The sequence below is a fragment of the Mirounga leonina genome, unplaced genomic scaffold, assembly GCF_011800145.1.
Source record: "Mirounga leonina isolate KUSES-001 unplaced genomic scaffold, KU_Mleo_1.0 Mir_174, whole genome shotgun sequence".
Taxonomy (NCBI): Eukaryota; Metazoa; Chordata; class Mammalia; order Carnivora; family Phocidae; genus Mirounga; species Mirounga leonina.
The window spans coordinates 53875327-53894073 of NW_023270451.1; the positions used below are offsets into that span (position 1 = coordinate 53875327).

At 41.5% G+C, this 18747-nt stretch overlaps 1 protein-coding gene across 5 annotated transcripts in view; it reads right to left on the bottom strand.

Moving 5' to 3' along the window:
- DOCK4 (dedicator of cytokinesis 4) overlaps nucleotides 1-18747 on the bottom strand; it is a 421086-nt gene that overhangs the window by 130563 nt on the left and 271776 nt on the right. For all 5 annotated transcript variants that reach the window (XM_035020946.1, XM_035020945.1, XM_035020944.1 and 2 more), the window contains 5 exons: nucleotides 8143-8299; nucleotides 3444-3541; nucleotides 3252-3335; nucleotides 2974-3074; nucleotides 619-700 (listed from right to left, as the gene is read on the bottom strand). In XM_035020946.1, coding sequence (XP_034876837.1) covers nucleotides 619-700; nucleotides 2974-3074; nucleotides 3252-3335; nucleotides 3444-3541; nucleotides 8143-8299 — 522 coding nt within the window. The remainder of the gene's footprint in view (nucleotides 1-618; nucleotides 701-2973; nucleotides 3075-3251; nucleotides 3336-3443; nucleotides 3542-8142; nucleotides 8300-18747) is intronic.

Here is an 18747-nt window from a genome sequence, read left to right on the forward strand (position 1 = left end):
CCTACTGACATCAAATAGAGTGGCACTCAATGAGAGGACATGAGAGGACTCTCAGAGCAACTACTGGACAATTCCTTTAAGGACCTGTGTTCTTCATGAACATGTTTGCAAGTAAAGCGTTAGCATCTCCACCGAGCACCGAGGGTCCAGACACGTGGGCAGCTTTAAACCACGAGGCCCAGTAAAACCTCAGGTCTCCTCACTGTGACCCCTGCCGAGCCACCCTATACTCTCTCAAAATTTCAGACAAGTTGTTCTCAAACGGCCTCTGTCAGGGTGTTGGAAGCAAGAGCCAGGAACTTCCAGGCTTAACTGCTTCTCTGTGGTCTTCTGTCCTAAGACCTCCCTCCTGCCAACCCTAGACTTCACTCCAAGGGTTCTGGAGCTCAGAGGTATAAGGATTCAATCCCAAGCAGTTCCAGTGGGTGAGCCTGGCAAAGTTTCTTTCACATTTCATCAGCTCTGGAGGAGCATAAACTGATTAAGATCCTTGAATTGGAATGCCAGTAATATATCATCACCAATTACTGTCTATGTAGAGGAAAGCAGTTAGTTTAGGCATCATCACACAACAGTTCTGTTAGACGACGTTATCTGCTATCGCCAGTGTGTCATTACCTTCAACACCTCCTGGATGTGTTCTTGCCGTTCCGCTTCCGTTATCCTGTCCACATACCACTTGAGAACTTTGATGAGATCTCTGAAACACAGGGGACAATATACAGAAGGTGGACTTGGTCGAGTTCTCAGTTAAAAGCCAACAAATCCAACATTTTTATCACGAGGAGCCTTCTTTCCCCATCAGTCCTCACCGTTTTCTGTCAGACGGCTTAATCTGATGATATTAGGAATGTGCACAGCAACATCACTACCTCTCTTTGACGCTTCCTCCCATTGAGATTCTCCTCAATACGGACACATCCCATTGACCCTGCTGTTTCTGGCAAAGCTTCCCAATGGGCAAACACAAATACCAGAGAAAAGGACTCTGGCCAAGAAAGGGCCTGGAAGTCTGACCGCATGGTCCATCTTGGACAACTGATAATTGGGATTTCTTCCCCAGTGACCATGTAAACAAGCTGGATGAAATATTCAGTTGGAGGCCATAGGAGGGTGTGGGGAAGGATAAGGCAACAACACCCTACTTCAAATCACACGCCCATGGATTGATCTAGCCAATTCTCTGACCTATGAGAAGAACAAGGCTTATCATCAGAGTGCCTTAGTGAGGGAATTTCCAAAACAGCCAAGTTTGGTTTTTTTCTTTTTTAAGGAACAAAATTTGAATTAAAAAAAACAACAATAATTCTCAAGATTGCAGTCTTGCTACCTTTACCTTTGTTTTGTTCTTGGTTTCTGGGAAACAGAGCAATTTTTAAAAAATGCTCCTCTTTTCTCTCAGTCAGGGAAGAACACATGGATGTGGTACAAGGCAGGTGCTGCCTGGAGTGTTATTTTGAAGATAAAGGTCAGTGAGTTTCTGACCACCCATAGCCCAATAAGATTCCATAGGCCTTATCTGTCTTGTTAGGAATGATTATCCTGCTCTCCTGGCCAACATAAACTGTTAGAAATTACACCCTTCCTCTCCAGCTTCCACTGATAATTTCAGTCACAAGCGGTGAGATGTTACCAAGGCCCCAAATGTTAGGCCGAGTGGCAGAGTCGGGCCAATGTTTCATACTATCCCCGATATTACATTTCACCCTCTGTAAAAATCATGTTGACACACCATTCATTGAAATGTTGGAGTATTAAATCTTCACATGCCTTGAGAAGGAATACCCAAGGTAATAGGATCAAATGCTTATTTGATTACTTATCTTTTATATATCACATGATGGGGAAAAGGGGGCAAAAGCACAATTCCATCTTTTTTTTTTTTTAAAGACCAATATTCTTTTTTTTTTTTTTAAGATTTTATTTATTTATTTGAGACAGAGAGAATGAGAGAGAGAGAGAGCACACGAGAGGGGGGAGAGTCAGAGGGAGAAGCAGACTCCCTGCTGAGCAGGGAGCCCAATGCGGGACTCGATCCCGGGACTCCAGGATCATGACCTGAGCCAAAGGCAGTTGCTTAACCAACTGAGCCACCCAGGTGCCCCAATTCCATCTCTTTTTAACACTCTTCTGGGAATGATTGTGCGTGTACATGGCCTTCGTGCTTAAGGTATCAGGTAAAAACATGGTCAGAATAGCAACGGCAGTGTTAGAATGGGGAGAAAGAACTTTGGGGAACATTCCAGGGCTGTATTTAAGTCAGGGCCAAAGACCGGGAAGATGTTATACATAGCACAGAAAGAGAGAAGCTGTTGCCTTCTGGGAAGTATCAACTAGGCCGCAGGGAGGCAGGTAAGAGCTACAGCTTGTCATTATTCATTCACTTTAGCCTTGCCTGCAGAATCTGAGCTAATAGGAAGGGATGAGCAGTGAAAATGGCAGCTCCTATCAAAGGGTCGAGTCCATGGCTGACCTGCTTAATGTCTTCACATGAATCAGCATGCATTAGGCAGGCAGTAGGGACTCAGTAAATATTAACAGATAAATGAATGAAGGAATTTAAAAAGATAGGATGACAAAGGCTGTTTTCCCTTCACATCTCTTTCTTAAAGACTTCTAGAATCAGCGAGGAATGTGGTGGTTAAATGGGGTTTTTGGCAGGCAGACTGAAATAACCAGGCATTTCAGACGAAAGAATATCACATGAAGTAGAGACAAGAAGAAAACACTTTATATTTTAGGTTTTAGGAATAGAATTCAGAAAGGTTTTTTTTTTTGGTCCTTTTAATCACAGTAAGTTGCAGCCATTAAAAAAAGATGTGTGAGAAAGGAAGAGATTGACTCAAGAGACACTTCAGATGTTGTGGTTCATTTCTTCCTACACTCCCTTTTAAATTTTCCTATATTGCTGGTTCTGCGTGGAAAAGCTCAAAAGGAATTGCTTCTAAACCAATTACAAGATAAAGGCCTTACCTGTATGCAAGTGCCCCAGCAAAGTGACTCTCAATATAAGTGTCCATTACAGGTTTAAAATGATGGAATTTGCTATCTTGCAGCAAATTTATTATGTGAACCTAAAACGAAAATTGAGCTTTATAAAAACCGAATGCAAATTAAGATTTTTTTTTTTTTTTTTGGTTCTTTTTAAGTGATTCTTATGCTATTAAGTGCACATCTCAGAAAGGGCCTTATGAAAGTCAAGACCAAGAGACAAAATTGTTAGGATACAATTAAAGTGAATTTAAACTCACCAAAGAATCAAATACTTTAGATCCATATTTTTGGGAATTTTCATCTAAAATTCCAAATAAAGTATCCAGCGTATCTTGCAGAAACTGTTAGATAAAGAAGTAAATTAATAAAAACAGTATCATCTGTCCTTCCTCTCCAAATACTCTTTATTCCATGAATTTCCAAGAGAGGGATAACAAAATAGCATATACCTTTACTATCTCTGAGCCATCGATTTCTTTTATTTTAGAAAGACAGCCTGTGATCTTGTCTGGGTGGGTTCTCCATTTCAAGAGATCAAGCATATCACCTTTCCAAACAGAAAAGGAAGATTAATTGCCTTAGCAGAGAATAATCCCTCACATGAAAGTGTTCCACCGATAAAAGCTAGATTCTTACACATGTTGCCTACCCTCCTGGTCATCCAAGTTTCAGGCTCCCCCAGACTATGACTAGCTCTCTAAGATGGCATTTATTACCATGTATTCTAATTATTTCTCCCTTCCCAATGCTCTTGATTTACAAACTCCTACTTATCCTTCAGTTCCCAGATTAGCTGTTGCTTTATCCAGGAAGTCTTTCCCGAAATGTCCATACTGAGCTCACTGTCTCTGCTTTGTGCTCTCACCTCACAGTGGCGTTGACCTCACGATTTCAGTTATTTGTCTTTGCCCTTACTAGGTTGTAAACTCCAAGAAAAAAAAAGCCACTATGCCGAATTTGGCCCTATGGTATCCCAGCAAGGGTACAGAGCATGCACACAGCAGGCAGCTGATAAATAGTTGTTGAATCCTCTTCTGCCAAAGTGGGAGTTTCTTGAGGGTCAGAAACCTGCTTTATTCACATCTGTGCCCCCAACACACAGCACTCTGCCTAGCAACCAATTCTATCTGGCAATGAAGGTCTTCTTGACAACGTGACCCAAAGCTGGCAGGACTAGAAGGTCCCTGCACAAGGATGACAAGTCTGGTCAACTGCTGGATCATCTAGTGAGCCCGTGGACCTGAGAGGGCCAGTTCCTGGACGCCATGGTCATCATCCATCATAACAGATTCTGGGCAGGTGCAGGGCCCAGGTCTTCAATTTCCTCCCCTTCCAAAATTGACAAGACATGGGCCTGAGTCTAACAGGGTCCTCTGAGAACCTCTTCACCTGGCGAGGGAGAAAATCCTTCCCTCAGCTTTCCTGGGCAGAAGTTAGAAAGGCTCCTGAACATGGTGGCCAGCTTCACTAGGCGCCAGAGGGAGCAGGGGGACAAGCGTGTCTGGAAGGCAATGAAAGCAGGTAAGAACTGACAAGGCTTGTGTATTCAGGAAGCACACAGGGCAAGGGAACCTGGCAGGGCTGGCTTCCCAGGGCTCGGTGGGGTTGAAAGACTAGAACAGCCAAGAAAGAAGCCAGGAAGGATTTTTCAGGCTTAACAGTGTGAAGTCCACTTGAAGGCACTCGTTTCAGGAGAAACCCAAACAGGACTTGCTGAGAGACAGAAAGACCAGCATGGAATCAAAACCCAGGAGAAAACAAAAACAAGAAATCAAGGAAGAAGTAGTTGTGATGAAAAAGAAAGATGATGCAGTGAAGAGAGATGAGAAAAAGTGTATCTTCAGAGGAAAGAGAAGCAACCTTCACCAAAGCCAGATTCAAGAGAAAAGCATCACAAAGGACTTAAAAGTGAGAAATTTAGTATTAAATAGAAATACTTATCTACATCAAACAGGGATAAGAGGACGGTTTAGAATTAGAAAAATGAAGGAATTTTAAAAATAATGACTGTGAAAAAGAAATTTATGGTATTTTCATAGAGGAAAAACCTGAAAATGTTTAATATTCATGTCTAACTCAGACATCCTAGATGTACGATTGGGACCTTTTTAAAAAGTATTGATTCTATTTAGAATAGGAGGTATTTCCAGAGGGAGACGTCGCCAGAGGGAGCACCGCATTCTTCTCCCGTCTGTTTGCTGCCTCCCTCCCACCGACTTCCTAACTTCCTGCGTCCAACTGCAGGATGCCTTTCTGCCCAGGCATCTTCTCTTACAGTTCCGCAACGCATGACCCCTGCCACTCACTCTTCACTGCCCACTCCACCTCCGTTCCAGCTCCCCCTCCATCTCCCTCCTCTCTTGCCTGCCCCTCAGAACAAGGCGGTTGCAGGGGCACCCAGGGCACAGCCCAGCGTGAGGAGTGTGTGCGGAGGAAGGAGGGGGCTATGACCTATTGCTGAAAATGCGAATATACTGTATGTTTGAACATACCAAGAGCTAGGAAATAGGTGGATGACATAATCCCTACTCCTTTTTTTTTTTTTTTCATTTTAAATCACACTCTCAGGAAGAGACTGAATGAACGAACCACTCATTATTTTGGGGGGGAAGGGGATGCGGGGAAGTCGGCAACTTTACAATTAACTGTTAGGCTAAATTTAAGCACTGTTTTTATTTTTAAACTTTTTAAAAAGTTGTGTTTAACAGCCCAAGGAAGAAAACAAATAAGTAAAATAATTTCCTCCCTGACCCCTACTTTTAAGAAGCTTAAAATATCTCCTTGGTCTGGCAGTCACAGATGTCAGCAGGATGCTCTGGCCTTGGTACGCTAGCCCTGAACAACACTGGAGTACAGAATATGTGCAGAGAGACACACTTTAGGGATCGTGAAATGCAAATCTGCTATAAGAAACTATTCCTAGAGACCGTATCACTTGCTAAATGCCCAATTGTAATGGAAATGGGATCTGCATATTTTCCAATTTGAGTAAAATGAATACAAAGCAATTTAATTCCAATTTGGAACTGGATTACTTCTACACAGAAATGTGTGTCTAGCATGTAAATTTCAGAAAGATCAACTAACTTCCTTCCTCCTTCCCATCTCTTTGAAACACAGGATTTCCTGGTTCATTTTGAGCTGTGTTACACTGACAAGGTTAATCAAAGTCAAATGATAATTAAGAACTTATCAGTGTCCAAAAATGAGCCAAGCATTGCCCTCCATATAGTGAGATGTTTAATATAATGATTTCTGAATAGGTTTATTTACCCATATCTACCTGGAAATGTCCTCTGCTTTTACAAAGTAGCAACTTTTAATTTTTAGGATTTGGTTCTGTTTTACATTCACAATTCTGTTTAATGTCCTAAACCTGAGAACAAGAACAAGTTAAGTCTGCAGGGCCCAATACTTTGATGGCAGATAAGCTATTGCTAGGATTATCTGTGTGGTTGGCAGAATAGTGGCCCCACAGAGGTCGATGTCCTAATCTCTGGTACCTGTGAATATGTTTACCTTTTATGACAAGAGATTTCACAGATGTGATTAAGTGAAAGATCTTAAAATAGGGGCGAGAGATATCATGGCATATCTAGTGGACCCAATGTAATCACAAGGATCCTTAAGAGATAGAAGATGGTCAGAGTCATGACCATGTCCAGATGCTATGCTGCAGGCTCTGAAGACGGAGAAGGGGCCATGAGAAATGCAGGTGGCCCCTGGAAGCTAAAAAAGGTAAGCAAAAGGATTCTTCCCTAGAGGTTCCAGGAGAAATGCAGTTCTGCTGACACCTTGATTTTAGTCCAATGAAAAGGATCTCAGGTTTCTGACCTCCCGAATTGTTCAATGATAAATGTTTGCTGTTTTAAGCCAGTAAGTTTACAGTAATTATTCCTACAGTGAGAGGTAACTAATACAACCTGAAATTATTCTACCAGAGGCTATTAGTTAAATGTGAACCCTAGGCTCTATGACATACATACAACTAATCCACATAGGATAAATATAATTTCTGTCTAAGGGAGTCAACAGCAGGTTGATTTTCTTATCTTCATAATCTCTATAGGGTAGACTGGCACCATAAAAAACACCAGAGGTTTGGTAAAAGCTTTATGAACCTTATAGAGTTCTGTCATTGAAGTTTTTATCTAAGTAAAATCATTCATCACTGAATACGGATAAACTCTTGATGTTTCTTAACTTGGTGATGGCTACCTTCAAACAAATTTACTAAAAATATGCAGTTGATTTTGAAAAATATTTCTCCAAAAATACTTTTGGAAGGGAAAAACAAACCTAATACAAATGTGAAAGGATCATTTGCCAAAGTCCTACATAGATACGGCAGCACGGCAAGAGGAACTGAAAGGTATCTTAAAAGAGGTCAATACTGTAGTGTGACATTTTACATCTTTTCTGAGTCCATGTTCTAAGAGAAGAAATACTTTTCCTACTACAAATGCTGTTCTGTGACAGAGAAGAAAGAACTAATAGCGCTTACCGATGTTCAGGCACAGGAACACTTTATGAGATTCAATACCTTAGATTCTCCTCAACATAATGAATCTGACTTATTAATATGGCATTCAGAATACTAGCCAGAAGCCTTATATGGCAACCGTGAAGAACTCAAAAATGTTTCATTTCCTTCCTTCATTACAGATCATGTTTTCATGACAATTTTCCAAGGAGAAGAACTTGTTTTATTAATCATAACTTGCTAAACAATCACTGACATAAAAAGTATGGTAGAATAGAAAAGGAATATCCATCTAATTAAACAAAAAAACAGCCTTTATTCCAAAGCCTGCAATTAGCACTGTTTATGGGCTATAAAACAAGAGAGATTAAGGTGGTGGTGTTCTTTGTCTCTTCCTCTCTTCTTTTTAAAAAGCAGCTGGTTTTGCAGCATTGTGCACTGGGTTTCAATACTGGGATAATTCTGAAGTCTTTAAATTACATGCATTAATAGGCCATTGGGTCGCAAAGGTTTCCATTTTACTGGAGATCACAGATGGAAGCATCAGCAGTTTTTCTAGTGCAAAGTTCTTAAATAGAACACTGGTGTTTATTAAACATGTCTACCAAAATTCACAGGAGTGCGTAAATACAAGAGCTTTCAAATAAAACAGCATTATACATTACCATTCTGTGTGAGTTTTGTGGAACAGAGAAAAGATGTTATCCAAAAAGACTCCTTTGTGGCCTTGATAGCTTGATGATTATTTCCAAGGAGAATGCCCTTGGAAAAAGGAAGTTTGAGGTAGCGGGTAGTATCCTGAAGATTTGTGTTTTCTTCACACTGTTAAAAATATTAAAAACAACATAAAAAAGGGAGGGATAAGAGACCTCATGGAAATTATTAAGCACAATTTCCATTTCTACTGTTTATGAACTGGGAAACATTCCACACGGAATTACAAATAGAATTGGCTTTTAAATAAGATACAGCAAAAAGAGAGAGAAGGAATTAAGCACGGATTTTGGGCTCAGACCAATTTGGGTTCAAATCCCAGTTCTGCTCCTTCTCCCAGGAGTAACTCTATCACGTTATCTCGCCACTCCAGATCACCATTTCTATCTTTAAAACCTTGGTGTGTTGTCATAAGAATTAGGTTCCATAAAGCCTTTTGCACAGTGCATGATACACAGGAAGTACTCAGAAAAATCATATTTGTAGTGACCACAGCATTTAAAAAAAATGCTTCAATTCTTCCAACATCTCATCTGAGGCTGCTATTGAACAGCTCCTTGCTTTGAAAATTGGTAATTAAAGGAAACTGTTTTTCAGGGTCCTCTAAGAGTCCTACCATGTGAGAAAAATCCTACTTCACATAAGACACCAGGTAAGAAATGTAAAAGGAATTACGGATTTAGAAAATATAGTTTCATATCCCTAAAGTAATTCTTTAGTCAAAGGTTGTCACTTAATGCTAAAATCGGCAGGAAAACTGTTGGATAAAGAATTGGACATTTGGGGTGGCTGGCTGGCTTAGTTGGTAGAGCATGTGACACTTGATCTCAGGGTCATGAGTTCAAGCTCCACGTTGGGCGTAAAGCTTACTTGGAAAAAAAAAAAAGAATTGGACATTCCTACAACGCCAATGTACCAACACACAGATTACTTCCCAGTGGCAGGAGGACAAATATAACCACACGCATGGTGGGGGTGGGGGGATCAGGTTGTCACTACATTGATACAGGACCATGCAAAGATACATATTATCATCTATAGTGCATTCTTACTACCGATGTTGAACCTGAATCTACCACAACTACAGCTTTCACTTCCACTTCATAGTCAATACAATGAACAGAACAACATGCTGAACAATACTATAGGGAAGTGACCAGAAAAACTCCGAAGGCAGCACTTTCTGCAGGATGCCTGGCTTTGTCTCTTCAAGTCCAATGTTGTAAGAAAAAAGGATTGTTCTAGATTAACCAACACTTAAGCCAAACGCGACATGTGGTCCCAGATTCGGATCAACCTGATGAAAAGGATTTTTTTTAAATTTATATATTGACTTTAGTTCTAGATGAAATTAAAAAAAATAGTGATTAGAAAATCATTAACTGAAAAGGTAGGTTACAAAATATAAATATTATGAAGCAACTAAGATGTCCTTCAGTAGGTAATGTAATACACCCAGACAATGGAATACTATTCAGCACTAAAAAGAAATGAGCTATGGAGTCATGAAAAGACATACAGAAACCTTAAATGCATACTACTAAGTGAAAGAAGTCAATCTGAGAAGGCTGCATGCTGTATGATTCCAACTATATGACATTCTGGAAAAGGCAAAACTATGGAGACAGTAAAAAGATGAATGGTTGCTAGAGGCCAGTGGGGCAGGGATGAATAGGCAGAGCACAGAGGATTTTTAGGGCAGTATGATATTATAATGGCTATATGTCATTATTCATTTGTCCGAACCCACAGGATGTACTATACCAAGAGTGATTCTTAACGTAAAAACTATGGACTGTGGGTGATTATGGTATGTCAATGTAGGTTCATCCTTGGTTTAAAAAAAAAAAAAGTACCATTCTGGTGAGTGAGGTTGATAATGGGAGAGACTATTCATGTGAGCAGGGGGGCAAATGAGAAATCTATATCCTCCTCTCAATTTATTAGGTTTATTATAAACCTAAAACTGCTCTATAATATCATTTGGGTAAAAAACCCACGCAAAAAAATATCTAGAAGGATATACGTTAGAGGATTAATAGTTAAAATCACCCAGGTAATGAGAGTATTATGTTTTTATTGTGAATTATCTCTATACTTCTTTGTAATGATAAAAGTGATTTTAAATTACAATTCTGAAAAAAAAATTTTAACAGATACAGAACTGGTATAACTTAGGTTATTTTGAGTGTAAATTTTAAAACTCACATGAACTTTATTTCCTTAAACATCTTCAAGGCTAGTGTCTTGGTAACAGGCAGGAGTTTAAGCACAGAATCCCTTTGGCATTCTAGAGTACTATGTGTGATTCATAAAATACTTTTTAATTTTAAATAATAAATCTTTAGGAAAGACCTAACAAGTTTAAAGAAACAGAATCAGACTACGGCAAGATGCTCTTACTAGCACACCTGCCCAGTAACAGGAGTACCTATAAACACAATAAACAGCCTCTATAATTCTCTTCTAGCGTTACAACTCCAAATGCTTTCTTTTATTATTGGGAGATATTTCATGGAGACAGCAGAGTGCATGAAACACACATATAGGGTTTAGAGAATCATTACAAAGTGAACACTTCAAATGCCTTCTTCAGAAAAAGTGCTTAGGCAAAGTAATATTCAGGAACCCTTGACTGCCATCCCCTCCCGTCTTGTTCTTGGTGTCGGGGCTAGGACCACAACGAGTCACAGCACCCCGCGCTGCCCCCATTTCCTACCTGGATCTGGTCTGTGGGGTCAGGAACACGCTCTGGTCCGCCGGCCCTTGCCTGTCTTGTGCTCCATCTGTCTAACCACCACTTACTGTGACTGAGGTCTTGTGCAAACACAATGGACATGCCGTCCAGCTATTTCTAAGCCTTCTCCTCAGGAGCTGGAGCTGGCCCTAGCATGCTGTGCTCCATCTGTTCACAGAAATTCTGCTCCTATAGATAGAGCTCTTATTCCCTCACCCATCAAATAATGGCCTAGTTCATGAGCCCTTTTGGCACCTTCCTTAGCATTTCTGCTTGCTATGCTCATGTAGCTCCCCTGGTAGTCAGGGACTGACCACTTCTGTGATTGAAGATATGGTGGCCGTGTCACGTCCTTAGGGAGCGCTGTGATTAGAAGACCTGGCTGCCTTCTCCTGGGCCGATCACTGTGGCCAGATGAGCACCACCAGCCCTGGTTCACCTCACCTCTCCTCCAGCCTGGGAGCGTCAACACCTCAGCATCTGAGTGTGTGAGAGGTGTGACACCTTGACAATTCTTTTTTTTTTTTTTTTTACATTTTAAAAAATTTTATTATGTTATGTTAATCACCATACATCATTAGTTTTTGACATAGTGTTCCATGATCATTGGACACCTTGACAATTCTTACAGCTCTAGTCTATCCCTCTCAGTCAAGTATAAATATAACCATTAACATAAATATTAGGACACAAAAGTTATTTCAAGATCTTCTGCCAAGAATACTGGGTGTGTATGCGTGTGTGGGTGTGTGCGTGTGTTTGCGTGTATTCGTAGAGGAAGAGCAGGTGAAGAGAATTCTCCCCATCAATTCAGAAAAGAAAAGCACATAATGACTCTTGGGTCTCTATGAAACTTTTGATGATATAACATTTGCCAGGAGTTCAACACTGATTTTTTTTTTGTCCAGTAGCAGTCAAAGGAGATAATGCTAGGTATGGGGTCAGAGTTGGAGGTTTTAATCTATTTCTGAAGAGCTGAAGTGGCCTCCAGAAATTGTACAGAGCAATCTCACAGCGTATCTTTTGTTGTCCCCTGAGGTTGTTAGCGTGCATCCTTTGACACATCATACAAACACTGGAGACTTGAAAAGCAATCCAAGCAATTACCATTTATGATGGTTTACTACATGCCAGGCACTGCAAACCACTTTATGTGCATTTTCTTATTCTCATAACAACCCCACGAAGCAGGACACTGTAAGCTGAGGAGCCATGTGACATGTTCGACGTCACATTATCGGTAAGTGTCAGAGTCGGGATTTGAACCCAAGTTTGTGTTCAAAACTACTAGGGAACAGTGCCTCCTTCAAATGTTGTTTTCACCAAGTTTTGAGTTTTGCTATAATGAAGTAAACATTTATTGGTTTACAGGTAACATACTGAATGGTGGGTAAGGCTAAGAAAGACCAAAAAGTTCAGTTTTCAAAAAAAGGGTGTGTTTGTGGGAGACACCCTGGGAGGCAGCTCAGAGTGGTCTGTGGAGCTGAAATGGCTATGTCAAATACACCTATGAGCCCTACAGCGAGATGGGTAGGTTCTATTCTGAAACCACACACGGAGCGAGGAGGATCATGTGACATGGAGGCAATGGGGAGCAAGACCAGGTAGGAACAGATAAGGCATGACACAGGAGCTTGGGGACACAACAGGTGAGTTAGGGATCATCTGCCAATTCATCTGATGAAAGAGAATCAACTGTAGAGAAACTGGGTTGGGGAGCAGTGAAGAAGAGAAATGGCGTTCCAGAAGGGAGCCCTCTAGGGCAGGGGCAGGTATCAGCAAGAGCTGAAGCCAAGAAGGTTCTCCAGCCTTTTATGAGGAAATGCACGGTTGATTAGCAAACGCCAGGCAGTGAGGAAGAAAGAGTCACCAGTAAATTCCTCAAGCGTTCTTCAGCCAGGTGGGAGAAGGGACTGTGCTGGGAGTACAATTCCGAGCCAGGGTATGGAGTGGAGAAACCAAACAGAAGGGAACAACCCCGCTCCCCCACTCTGAGGCTAAGAGTCCATTAAGTCCTTTCACAGAAAGGAAGCTGGAAAAGGATGGTGCGGCACTGCCCATGCGTTAACCAGAAATCCTGGTACAAAAGAGCCGTGGCTGAGTGTCTGCAAGCCTGGAAGTCTGAGACTGACCACCGTGACCCTACAGCCTTCCATGAAGCTCTAGTGCATACAGGTGAGAAGGCGTCTTGTCACCACAGTCAGATCCAGTTACACCCCTCAACGAGAGGAGTGGTTAAATACGAATCACTTGCTTTCCGGGGATACTCGCACAACTGTTTTGGTTTGGGTATAAGGACAACTTTTTTCATCACATCCGGTGCAGACATGGAACAAGGCAGTGAGGACATGAGAATAATAAGACACTGTCCTCCCCGTTCCCTCGTGACAGACACTGCTAATGTATTACGGGGTGATGGATATATGATGAGAGACAGATGATGGAACAATGAACTGAGCCACTCCTTCTGGGAGAAACAAGGCAACATGACCACCACCTCTTGAGGCTGCTACCGGATTAGAGGAACAAAACAATGTCATTGTCACAGTAAAGGACAATTCTCTGTGTTTCCTCTGATAGGCTGGGATCTGTGCAAGTCATCTCAAAATGGCGTGAAGTTAATTTATTACAAATTAGAGAGGAAGAATTGAGAACCAGCCCTCTGCTTTACTACACTGGAGACTGAAATCAGACCTGACAGGAGAAATGTGCTCAGACTCTCACAGAAGAACTAATTGCAGGCTTTGGGAAACAGTGGTGGTCTCAATGAGCTTTTAAGATGACACTGCTTGACTCACAGTCTATTCCTCTGCCCAGGGTTAAAACCAGTTGGCAAAGCAATGGATGGTGCGTCATTCCCCAGGCCATTTTTTTTTCCCACCATTTTAGACATGTGAAAGAGAGCTGCAATGGTCAGTCATGAGCAGTGTTCCAGAAACATCATATCTGCAGTAATACAAACTATGTGACCGAGCGATGAGCATCTATATTTTATGCAGAAATAAACTGGTATGGAAATTCATAGTACATTAATCAATTTAAGGGGTCTATAATTTCTGTACTGCAGAAAGTACTGAATTAAATTTTAAAAATACAGTAAGTTAGACAATCCACTTGGAACTGTATTTTACCAGTTAATCACAACCAGATTTAAACAGTTGTGGTGGCAAAATACCTTCTTTTAGGGACTCTTTCAGTATGATTAGCCATGCTGGATGATATTATTAAAAGTTTATTAAATTCCTATTTGTCGGTCCTTTAACTTGGTATTAAGAATGTACCAAGGAGGGGCGCCTGGGTGGCTCAGTCGTTAAGCGTCTGTCTGCCTTCAGCTCAGGTCATGATCCCAGGGTCCTGAGATCAAGCTCCGCATCGGGCTCCCTGCTCCGCGGGAAGCCTGCTTCTCCCTCTCCCACTCTCCCTGCTTGTGTTCCCTCTCTCACTTTGTCTCTGTCAAATAAATAAATAAAATCTTAAAAAAAAAAAATAAACACAGTCCCTGTCCCCGAGGGCATGATACCTCTGACCTCTGCACTTAGTACCCATGACAAAGTTGTGATAAGGGCCACTGGATTCCAGCCCTGCTGGGGAAGGGGCTGCCTGCCTTCAGTCACAGAGAAGAAGAGGCTCACCAAGCAGGCAAGAGAGGAAAAGGCCTTTTATGTGGAAGAAATGGTAGCTATCAAGGCACTGGGAGAAGAAAAGCACATAAAGGAGACTCCAGGGCCATGGCAATTAAGTGCAATGTGGGATGCTGGATTGGACTCCCAAACAGAAAAATGACATTAGTGGAAAACCTCGTGAAATTCAAGTACCGCATAAAGGTTAGTTTCAATAAATATGCTAAGGTTATGTAAGATGTTAACATAAGGAGAAGCTAGGTGAAGGGTATATGGGAATTTTCTGTACTATTTTTTGCAACTCTTCTGTAAGTCTAAAATATCTTAAAAACACCTTTTTGTTGTTGTTGTTGTTAAAGTTCAGGTATATTCAGACAATATGTACCTTAGTAAAGGCTGGAGCATGGGATTTTTCAACATAAAAAAGCCTTGGAACTGCCCGAGACCTCTCAATTAGGAAAAACCCAAGAGAAAAGCTCCGTTTGGGACCTGCTAAGTTTGAGGTGTCCCTGGCAAAGCCAGCTGTGGATGGTCAGTAGGCTGGTAAAAGCTCTGGGCTGGAAAGCTAGTGTGGCCATCAGCAACAGAGATGTGATGGTGAGCAAACCCATGGAAGTAGCTGAGATGGTTTTAGACCGGAGGAGTCACAGACGATGGCCAAGGATGAAATCCATAGCAACACCCACGTGTACGGTGTGGATAAAGACAGCAGGGTCCTCAAAGGAGAAGAAGGATATAACTCAGGAGGACACTGTTGGAACAGACCAAAGAATGTGGGATTTTCAGGAAGGGTCACCAATGGTGTTACATGCTGAAAGGAAGTAAGAAAAGATTCTGAAAAGTGGCCAGTGGCTTTAGCCACTTTGGGAAGACTGACGATGTCCTGGTATAATTTGTAAGAAAGAAGGGGCTTTTGGATGTCCCATTAATAGCCTCAGTGCTAAGACCAAGTCCACCTATTAAGTTATCTTAGCCTTTTTTTCTTTTTTCTGTTCAGCATGGCACATTTCTATGCTAAGTATATCAGTTTACTTCTAATTTTTAAAAGGTTATAGGCGTTTCATTTTTAATTTCTCTCACGCTGAGTAATGTAACAGGGGTTACGGGACCCAGGTTGGGCACTAGTGACTACGAGGGAGAAAGTTCATTTGAGCTGTGGGGATAGAAGCAGCCTGAAGAGCAAATGGAATGCAAGGAAGTAGAGACGGTGAGGGAAGACCAGCTTTTCATGGAGACTGACGGTGATGGCAGGGGAAGGAGTGTATGGTCATTTAAAAAGGTTTTTGTTGTTTTTGTTTTTAAGACAAAGGCTTGAGCAGGTTTATGATCTGAGAGAATCCTGCCAGAAGAAAGGAAACAGATATAGTCACAGGAGGAAGAGTGGGGTCTCTTGGGAGTCAGGAAGGAGGGGGATCCTGAAGGAAGCAGGTGGAAGAATTAGGCTTGGAGAGGAGTCTTATCCCATCATCTGAGATAGGAAGCAGGAAGGAAGGGAAGGATGCCTATAAGTTTGCAGGTGGCAAAGGAGAGAACACAGGAAGTTAAGAAAGTTCCTGTCTGATGGCTTCTGTTTTCTCTGCTAAGTAGAGGGGAAGTGGTTGGGTAGGTAGAATGGTAAAATCTTGTAAACAGCTCTCTTCAGGGCTAATCTGTAGTAACTCATGGCCAACCTGGAACAGACACCCTTTGTAAGCTGCATTGCAACTGTTTGAGTTGGTCATGTGTCTCTCTCAGCCTTGATTATGATAGTTTTGTCGATAAGAGGTTTGAAATTTTATGTAGTCAAACTTACAAGGTTTTTTTTTTTGTACCTGATTTCTAACATTGAGCCATTCTTAGAAAGGCCCTCCTTATCTCAATGTTATAAAAACGTTCAGTCATATTTTTAAGGCTCATACAAGTTTGTTTTTTTTTTTAAACCTTTAATCTGGAACTTGTTTTGGTCTAAGAAGCAAGGTAGGAAATCCAGTTCTTTCTTTTCCCCCAACACCTATCATGGTCATCTCAACACTACTTATTACATGGGCTATTTTTTTTACTCAATGATTTGAAACCAGTCCTCCTCCTTTTTTTTTTTTTTTTCTCTTTTCTACTTTTTTTTTTAATAGTAAATTCAAGGCTGCAACTATCAGCAGGCTGCATGCCTTCTCCCATGACAGAAGAAGGATAAGCATTATGCTCATAATATGGTTTTATAATCATTACACTACAAGAGGCCTTAGGCTGAAACTGAACTTGCTGGCTCAGTACTATGAAAAAGAAAATCATGGCATCAACTAGACTAAAAACAAAAGTTGTTATACTTGGCGAGAATCCCACACCTCTTTAAATAAGCAACATTGAATAACCCTAACCATAAGACGACACAGCTACTTACGGTTCTTCTGTGGAGCTAATGCTTCCTGACGGGCCCCCTCAAAGTAGGTCTGCCCAAAATTAGACAATCTACAGACATCATCCTGAGCCTCCTTTGTGGTTCAGAAAGATCATCGGGAACACTTGCCTTTTAAATTGCTCAAGCTCAAATAAATAAATTTTCCTATGCATTATGGATCAGAATTCTGAATACTCCATGAAAATTTGTACAAGGGCATGAGCAGATTCAAAGCTCTGCTTCTGAGAAAAGTTTGCCCTTGCCAACCGGCACCCGACAGGACTCCGATATCAGAGTAGAATGGTTCTCTGTCTGGGAATCGATACCAGTTGAACTCCTAAATACTTCGGTAGAGAAGCAAGGCCTGCTACCTGTCCTCCTGGCATCTTAAGAATATGGATGTCTTTAAAAACCAACTGTGAATCTTGGCATTATTTGTATTCATTTAGAGGAGTCAATCTGGACTTGACTGGACACTTAGCACCTGCCCCAAAACACTGTCTAACCCAGAGGTGAGAAAGTCCACACTTGATGTGCCATATAAGAGTGATTCATTCTTCTATATATTAGTGGGAAAACTGGAGCTCACTTTTAATTAACTTAACCCTGCCTTTTCTGAGTCAAGATTTAATGTTACACAGAGGCAAAATCACAAACACTCATACAAAGCACCATATGTCTTTTGGAAAACTGTAGCTGAAGACATTGCCTGTCATGTATCTCACAAAAGGCACCTCCCACCTAACAGAGAGATAAACTGATCATCTCAGGTACCTAGTACATTGAGATCCTCTGTTTGCTTTACTGATTAAGATACTTTTCCTTTGTATTTTAACATTGTAAGCATCTTGAAGTCCATTTTTGAAGTAGAGAGAACGTAAATGCCAGAAACAGGAGGGACTTGAACTGTTTTGTTCACCACTACATTTCCAGAACCTAGGATAGTGCCTGACTTGTCATTTGTGGTTGATAAATGTGTTGAACAAATAACTAGAAAATAAATGATTCAAGAAACATGCACATACATAACCATGTGCATACCAGCAGAAGTGACCAGGTGTGTTATGCATTGACACTCATTTTATTAGCAATAATCCAAAGGTAAGGTAGTTTTTGTTTGTATCTCCTTCATTCATTCAGTAAACCTTTGCTGCACACCTACGGTGTGCCAGAACCCCTGACAAAGTTCTCACTCTTAAGGGACTCCTAAATCTATTGGAGTAAGCTGAGGGAGCATCAGATAGTTAGGGGACAGTGTTATGAGTACAATGGTAAGAGATGTGTGCAGGTATCTACAGAACTCAGGGGAGGGCAGTTGGCCAGCTAGGAACACAGGGAGTGGGGGCCGGGGAGTGAGGACCATTCTTCTGATGAAGGTTGTGGACAAGGTGAGCCTCCAAGGATGAGCAGAGTTAGCCACGAAGAGAGGCAGGGGAAGCATGACTCTAGGGGTGCCAAGGGCAAAGTCATAGCAGGGAGAACCAGCAACCAGTGGGGGAAGGAACTAGAAAGAGCTGGATGTGGCCATGGTATCAAGAACAGAAGCACTCAGAGGTGAGGCAGTTGGGAGTCAGAAGCCTTGAACATCCTGAGAAGTCTGAGATTTATTTTCTCAGCAATTGGGAGTTTTTTTACGGGGTTTAAATTGAGAAGAGGCCCCGTTAGACCTGTACCTTAGATGGGTCACCCCAACGGCTGCTGAAATCTGGACCAGCGGGAGATAAGAGCCAGGTGGGCAGGACCACTTAGCTCAGGGGCAAGCTGGTAAGAGCCTGGAATGTCATGTGATTACATGCAACAGAGAAGTATTTTGGAGAAAATTGTG